The following is an 8,652-nucleotide window of genomic DNA, read 5'->3' as shown; positions in this document are numbered from 1 at the left end:
ATATAATGTATATAAAGTAAACATATGTAATATTTACTTTACAAATGGGATCGTATTGTTTTGTAAACTTAAAATTACTTAATATTTGGCAATTTTTGCATGTCATTAAATTATTTTCAGTATGATTTTTAATAGTTGCATAGCAGTCTTGCTGTATTATTTACCACTCACATTTAGTAAATCTAAAATTTTTCATTCTTTTTATGCGCACTCATAAAAATTAAGATTAGTTTTCTGTTCTGATATTGGTGGAAATATTGCCCATTGCTACCCACAGCCCACATTGGTGTCCAGCATATATTACTACTCTCTCTGCTGTAGAACGATCAGTGGTAAATGAAGTAGGTGCTTTTTTTTTTTTTTTTTTTTTTGTGTGTGTGATTCAGGTTATAAGCTTTGCACAGAACTTGCCATGCTGGAAAAGTTACAGAAAAAGTCAAATGACCTTCAGTCCAGCAGGCCTTCTGCAACTTCTACCTCTGATAACAGTCTGCCCTAAGAGAGAGTTCATGTATAAGCCTTTTGTTATCAATACTCTTTAATCTCATACTTGTACCAAGCCCACAAAGGTATGCTAATGAGAGCTCTAACACTCCTGGACTTGACTGAAAATTTTTCTCAGTAGGTTTCAGAAAGTGCTGAGAGGTATAAGCCCAGCAACGTGCAAGGGGAAAGGGGACAGGATTCTGGATGGCCATTTGCTTCACTGGGATGCAAAACCCCTTTTGAGTACTAGAATCAGGTAAGGATGGCTATGTTTTCTTGGGGAAGGAGGGAAGGAGGGCTCTTGAATTATCCTATTCTCTCAGAGATCTTGAAGAGACCCTAAAGCTTCAATTTATCGCATAGATTTGGAACTTTGGAACCCTCTTTTGCCAAATTGTTACCTTTACTCTCTCCTTGAAAAACAGGGACCCCATTATGTGAAGATGTGGCAAATGGCTTGCTGTTGTGCCATTAGAGCCTCATTATCGAGTTTTCAGGATTATTACAGATTAAGTGTGAACCATTATAAAATCTAGAGTCCTTTAAGATATAATTATTGGCTTAGCTCTATCAAGGAGTGTTTGCATTCTAAAGGCAGGGAAGGCATCTGCTTTAACATTCAAATTCAGATTTTAATCACCAATGAGAAATAAATAGCACTAACCCAAGTTTTAATTTCCTTAAAGGTGGTGGTCAAGTCAGCTAAAGTGGTTAAAAAAGAATGTTACTGTGTTGGCAACAATTCTGGCAGCTAAACAGAATGGCGAAACACATGAGGTAGATCATTCAAGTCCATGTAATAGGTGGAAACACTAATATTAAATCAAGTGCCATTGTTGAGTGGTATAAAATGTCATCAGCTCACCAATGCAAAACTAGAAACAAAAAAGAAGTATTATTTTGTACCCTCTCTGTTTGATACACAGGCTTCTAACACATGACCACATTTACATACACAATCTGCCTGTCCATGCTCTGGGGTTGGGAGGTCCAGCTGTCAGTCATCTTGGCTAGTAGGAAGGCTTAGAGAATCAAAGCTCTGAGCAAAAACTAGAGATACTGGGTTTGAAGTTTGCTGGTGAAACAGCTGTTAATGAGTAGTAATTCTCTGTAGATCCTTAGAGTTCAGAGGCATATCTTAGATGTGTTTCCCGACTCCTGGGAACTGACAATAGAAGTTGGTCATAAGTCACAGATCTGATTTGTTTTGCTCCACATTTGAAGTTGTCCCTGCTGCTGGTGGTTAAGGGGATTATGGTGGCGATAAGTGGATGAGGAAAGCTTCCCAATAACCAGAAAATTTGGGAAGATGTTCCAGTCTCTTTGCCCACTCCCAGTTCAGCCTACCCTCTGAAGTGTCTGCTGTTAGACTGATCTTTCACCTCTAGCCCAGGAATTGCAAAATCAAATGCTTGCACAAAACAGGTAGTAACTTAGATAAATAAGGCCTGCTGGGTAGAGATTGGCAGGTTAAAGAATATATCCCCCATCTAAAGAGAACAACAGCACTAAGTTTTAGGAAACTCTTGGCACATGGGAATGCTGGCTCAGTGTCACCATATTTTATGAATTATTTTAAGAGATAATTTGAAATTTCAGGATTGTAAATGTAAACTCTTTATAACTCTAAATGCTATTTTTTTTTATATCTTGTTACCTAAGTCAAATTGAATAAAAAATTGACTGTACTAAATACATCTATATTGTTGCCATTTTTTAACTCTTGGGGGTAGCAGCATCTTAGCCACAAATACCCTATTTTGGGGGCAAATCCTGGGATTCCAATACCATTTCACCTCTCAGGCTTCCTAAAGCACAGGTTAAGAAAATGGGCTCTGAATGTCCCACCTGTGATTTCAATCATCCTTTAACACTAGCCTCCTGTAAATTCCCTTAAAGGACAGGGAAGAGCACAGACTCTTTGCTGCTTTGGAATCTATTAATAAATGCTACCAGTTTGAGCATTTATTGAACAAAAGAAGTACTGTTGCTTCATCTCATCTTATTTTTATAAGAAATTTATGAGATAGGTTTTATAAGAACTTTGAGATAAGATGATCATAATCATATTCCTATTTATAGATGGTGAAGCTGATGTTCAGTATTGGGGGAAGATTTCCCAAAGTCACCCAGTAAGTGGCAGAAATGAAATTTGACTGCTGGAGTCAGATTTCAGAACTAAATTTTTAACCACCATTATTATATTTCTTTCTATTACATTATATGGGGTTTTAACTTGTAGAGTTCCTCTGAGTAATGATTAATTCTCCCTCCCTTAAAACATCTTAAGGAATCTGTAATGACATTTGATACTTTTGTAGAACATAGGAACATTTTAAATTCTCATCCTTTGATACAGGGTTTGCAAAATGTTTGGGATCCTTCTGATCACTGAAGGGGGATGTTTTTTGTAATGCCTGCCTTCAGACCAGAGGTACTAATTCCCTTTTCCATGCCCATTTCTCACCAGATAGTAATTGAAAGTTAAAACATAGAGTGTAAAGGCCAAAGTTAAGGGTTTCACCTCCAGGTGAACAAGATAATTCTACTAAGTCCATGACCACAGAGTACTGTCCTAACCCCAGCCAGCCTTCTCCCAAATATAAGAAGTATGATTGCATCCTTAACAGAGGCACTCTCAGCCCAGACCCATGTGCAGATCCATAAACAGCATCATCACCATAAATGAAAGCAGTGTGATATGGCTGAGGAATGCAAATAGATTTTAGCTCAGTTGAGATTAGTGGTCAATGCTAAATCATGAATGGTTGCTGCCAGGAGGAGTGTTGTGTTGAGAAAGATTAGGAAACCACATTCAAGCTTTTCAAAAAGAATGCTGTAATTGATTGGTCTTGTCTGCCATGGGCTTGGTCTATGGAATGAGTGGTAAGTGCTCTGTACTTGTCATCCTTGGTATAGTCTATTAATATGAAAGAGCTAAGATATCTTAACCTTGGTTGGCTTAAAACATTTGCATTTTAATTTGTGATTTCTTCCTCTTCGGTATTTCTTCTTCCATCTCTGCTGTACCTGAGAAGAAATGGCCAAACGCACCTTCTCTAACTTGGAGACATTCCTGATTTTCCTCCTTGTAATGATGAGTGCCATCACAGTGGCCCTTCTCAGCCTCTTGTTTATCACCAGTGGGACCATTGAAAACCACAAAGGCAAGTGTCATGGGCTCTCTTAGATGCAATTTTTAGGCCTGTATGAAACTTCTTGATTACTGTGGACACCAAAGAGAAAAACGGTGTCTGTTGATAGTTCTACGTGTACTTAAGCAGCCTAGAATAGCCGTCTCCCTTTGCATTAATTGCCCATTCTGCATTGATAGCAGTTTTTATCAAGTTTACCTTTGTCCCCAGTAGCCAGCTGACAGGCATTCTGACATGTACTTGTTTGCCATTAGCTTTTCCATTGATCTAAGCACAGCTCAAGATTTGTCAAGGTCTAGTAATGGCAGCTTTTACCCTGAGCCTCCAATATTTCAATTTGCCTCCTTGTAGACATCATTTTCTCCTGGGGGCAAAAGGAGAATGAAAGACTCACTGAATGAATGTCAATTAGTCTGTGAAGAGCTTTAGAGAAAGGGGTCTCAAACGTAAATCCTTACAAGGGCTAATCAAGTTTTGCAGATGAGGTGGAGTGAGGAGGTGGACCAAGGAGGAGACAGGTGCAATTCTTGTGAAGAAGGCCTACAGCCTCTCCCAGGTGGCAGCTGTTTGTTGTAGAGAGAACACATGATCTCAGATCTCCTGAGTTTTCCAGAGAAGCTGGAAATTGGAATTTTTAGATATCTCATGATTTTTTAAAATGTTGGAAACAAAGTTTTTGAGAACAATGTAAGCTACATTTACACAAAGATTGGCAGTGGGTCTTGGTGGAACCTCTGTTCCAGTCAGTGTTAGGTTACATAACTGTTAAATAAGTAGAGAAGACAGGTAAAGATGGAAGCTCTGACCAAAGTAAAAACAGGGCTGGCCTTAGGTCAAATGGAGAAGATGGTATTTTCTACCTCAGTTTTCCCTTTTGTAGCCTGTCTCTTTTCCTGCACATTCTCTACCATGTCCCAGGGCTTTGAATCCCTGGCAAATACAGAGGATCAGAGATCCTCTGATCCAGCAGTAGGCACAGCAGGGTCATAGACTGATAGAAGTGAAAGGATCATTAAGAATTATTCAGTTTTGGCTGGACCCGGTGGCTCACGCCTATAATCCCAGCACTTTGGGGGGCCAAGGTGGGCAGATCACTTGAGGTCAAGAGTTTGAGACCAGCCTGGCCAACGTGGCAAAACACTGTCTCTGCTAAAAAAAAAAAAAAAAAAAAAATAGCTGGTTGTGGTGGTGTACTCCTGTAATCCCAGCTACTTGGGAGGCTGAGGCAAGGCAGGAGAATTGCTTGAACCCAGGGGTCAGAGGTTGCAGTGAGCTGAGATCACACCACTGCACTCCAGTCTGGGTGACAGAGTGAGACTCCATTTAAAAAAAAAAAAGAAAAAGAAAAAGAATTATTCAGTTTTAGCTCTTAAAATTAGGAAATCAGGAGGCTGAGACTCAGGGAGGTTATTAATAATTATAGTAACTATTCTTATAGCAGTAGTTACTGTTTGTTAAATGGTTTCTATGTTGAGCACTATAGTGAGGATTCTAGAATATTTTCTCATCTAATTCTCACAAAAATCCTATAAGGGTGGATGCTAGTCCTACTGTTTACATTAGTTTCATTTTACACTTGGGGAAATGGAGACCCTGAGATTGCAAATAACTTACCCTTGGCTATGTGTTAAGTTTGGCTTTAGTTGGCATGACATTCCTGTGCTGGTAGCAGTGAAGCAATAGCGAAGGTGCCTGCTCCACTCCTTGCAATATTTGATGTCTTCAAGAAAATCTTGGCTTGGGAATGAGAAGACATGGATTCTAACTCCACCTAGAATTTGGTCGAAAGAGCATTGGATCCTGAGTTTGAGGATCTGGATTGCATACCAGATTCATCACATGCTCTCCATTAACTATTGGTTAAGTCACTTTTCTGATTTTCAGTTTTCTCATCTGCAAAACTGAGGAGATTATGTTAGGTGATCTCTAAGTTTTTTGAGCTCTGAATTTGCAGGATTTCAGAAGGAATCAGCTATAAATTTCTTGCCTAAGTACTTTCTGACCACAAATGCTTTGTGACACTGATATTTGATGCCTTGGCAACTCCTGACTATTGTCTGAGGAAGGAAAATAAACAAAATGATGAATATATAACATGTCTAAATAGGTAAAGAAAATCAAAGCTACATAGTAGCCATTGTTCCAAGTTTATAATATTAGTGAACATAGTTATTGTTCAAAACAGCCCCAGGAAGCAGGATCTTATTATAATCTCCATTTTATAGATGAGAACATTGGGGTGAAATAGGTTAAGCGATTTGATCACTTAGTAAGTGGCAGATTCAGGTTTCAAACCCAGGCAGTTTGTTTCTGCATCTGTCTTCCCACAAAAATCCTATATGTCATTCTGCTTCCCTTGATATTTGTATGCGTGTGTATAATAAATATATATGCATACACTAATATAGAATATATGTGTATAAATACATACACATATAGATATGAATATATAAATACTAGAATAATTAAGATGAAATTATATCCACATGTATACAGTGATCTAGGTTGCATTAAAAATAAGTCTTTAGAAGGTCAAAGAGGATCAGAGCCAAGGTAGAGCCAGCGGGGTGGCATCCTGCAGGTGAGGAGTTGAGTCAGATCTAGGTGTGATGGAAACGGACTAACTCTGAAGCAGGTGGTGGAGTTTGGTAGGTGGAGAGGAAAGGAGCGAGGAGTCTGGATAGAAAAAATGGAAGAAACCAGTCCCCAGATGTTGGATTTAGTAAACCTGGCATCTGTTTAGTTTAGCTGGAAAAGAAGAGCAGGGTGTTGAGTGAAGGCAGTGAGTTTGACAAGGAATGGCTCGTGATGAGGAGTTAAAGGATATTTGACAGATGCCTTGATTGTTAGTCTGAAACATCTCTCATCCTGTTTAGGATTATGATTTTTAAACAGGTTCTTGAGACGTTTCTCTCTATATATTTTTATGTATAAGAAAATATATAAAGAGTTTTCCTTATGAACCTGAGCCTATATATTGTATTCTAATTGATGTTGACAAATAAGAGGGCTGAAATGTTGTTTCTCAAATCTCTTATTCTGTTTTAGATTTAGGAGGCCATTTTTTTTCAACCACCCAAAGCTCTCCAGCCACCCAGGGCTCCACAGCCACCCAGAGCTCCACAGCCACCCAGAGCTCCACAGCCACCCAGCACTCCACAGCCACCCAGAGCTCCACAGCCACTCAAACTTCTCCAGTGACTTCAACACCAGAGCCTCCTCTATTTCAGAACTTCAGTGGCTACCATATTGGTGTTGGACGAGCTGACTGCACAGGACAAGTAGCAGATATCAATTTGGCAAGTAGACAATGGGCTCCTTAAGGAGACTGTGAAACAAGTAATTTTATTAGTTTACAACCTGCATTCATTTCTGATTATTACAACATCATCATTATCTTCTTCTAGCTTTTTAATTGACCTTGCTACTGTCTAGCACTATGAATTTCATACTAGAAGGAAGAGGAAAACTTTTATTCAATCACAACTCCCCTATAAAATCCATTGGCCTTTTTTTTTTTTTATGAGCAGAAGTGGCAGAGATGGCAAACTCAAATATTACAGGGGGTGAGCAGGTACCATAAATGACATCACCAAGCCAATGTAACATAAGAAATATCTACTGAATCCTCAGTTTGGGGGTGGGAGGTAGTAGGAAATGGTGGGAACTTTGAGGAAAAAAAAAGCACAAAGAAAGTATATGGATCTAGCTGATTGTTGCCATGTAAGAAATGGGGGCTCAGGGCTGTCTTATCTTGCAGTTTTTTAAAAGAAGCCCCCAAATCCCCAGATTAAAGAGTTGAAGATTCAAATCTCTTACTTAAAAAATAAAGGTAACTCTAGCTAAAACTGGAAACCTAGGTTGGACCAATACTGTGAAAGCAAATAAAACTTCTATGTGTCAGGTGTGGCCCTATTGACTGCTAGTCTTGGCTGTGTGATGGAAATACCCATTTATGTCAGTGCTTCCCTAGGAAACCAGAGCATGAAGTTGTCTAATGGGATTCACTCCCTCCCTCCAAGTAATCTTTACATTCCAGGTATGATTCTCGACTGTGTGTTCTGAAAAGTGATCCTGGAATGTGAACCCTAAATAAACACTCCAGGAGGGGTAATGCAAACAGTAGAGGGGGCATTCTAAAGACCTGGGTGTAGTTTTATGGGTAAATTTTATGACATGGTGAGAGAAGTGGCTTGGGATAGGTATATGTGATCTGATTTGGCTTAGGGAGTTGTAGAGTCCTGATAAGTCAGGGGTCCCAGGGCTGAGGAGAACAATTGTTCTGAGAGATGGCTAATCATAGACAACCTGCTGCCACAACATCTTGTTCCCAAATACCTCACTCCGCATGTAGCCCCAGCAGCACAACGTCGTTCTGCATGTGCCCCGTTCCAGCATGACCCTATAAAACTTCCTCCAGTCCCTGCTTCTCTGCAGACAGCCCCTTCTCTGCTGTGCTCCCTGTTGAACCCTTGCAACATATTTTCATACTTTGCCTAAAAAATCTGCCTTTCTTTACCTATGACTGTCTTGGTAAATTTCTTTACCGCCCCATGTCATGGGCGGTAAAGGAATTTACCAGCCAGTTTCACCCACGACAGGAATGATACTATGGTAGAAGCCAGGGCGAGGTACCCTCTGTGAAGAATACTTAATTATAAATATACCATTTTCTTCAGAAAACAAAATCATACACTAAACAACCAACATGAGAAAGCCTTCAATCTTTAAAATGTTCCTGGGCAATGTGGGATGGAGGTAGAGGAAATATTTTTTCCTGTAGTACCTTAGACAGGCAGGAGAAAAAGAGCCATTGCCAAAACCAGAAAGGCCAGAAAGATCTCCTGTGCTAGTGTTAGTAATAGAATTTCCAAAGCCTCACCAGCTCCCTCCTGCCCATAAGCCAGGGAACAGCTTCTGCCAACCTGATTGATTCTTTGCCTTTGCATTTTTCTACACCGAAGATTCAAGCCTCCTTTATGATATTTTTTGGCTTCCTTGTTCCTTTTTC

General features: G+C 39.6%; 1 protein-coding gene across 1 annotated transcript in view; it reads left to right on the top strand.

Annotated features, from left to right (window-relative positions):
• The first annotated feature begins 620 nt into the window (after positions 1–620).
• Positions 621–8,652, top strand: part of LOC129006187 (putative inactive neutral ceramidase B) — a 66,663-nt gene continuing 58,631 nt past the window's right edge. Inside the window, exons 1-3 of the mRNA XM_054435602.2 lie at positions 621–742; positions 3,525–3,653; positions 6,690–6,940. Of these exons, the coding sequence (XP_054291577.1) occupies positions 3,527–3,653; positions 6,690–6,940 (378 nt within the window). The 5' untranslated portion in view covers positions 621–742; positions 3,525–3,526. The remainder of the gene's footprint in view (positions 743–3,524; positions 3,654–6,689; positions 6,941–8,652) is intronic.

Source organism: Pongo pygmaeus, chromosome 8, assembly GCF_028885625.2.
Source record: "Pongo pygmaeus isolate AG05252 chromosome 8, NHGRI_mPonPyg2-v2.0_pri, whole genome shotgun sequence".
Lineage (NCBI taxonomy): Eukaryota > Metazoa > Chordata > Mammalia > Primates > Hominidae > Pongo > Pongo pygmaeus.
This window is presented reverse-complemented; position numbering and strand designations above follow the sequence as displayed.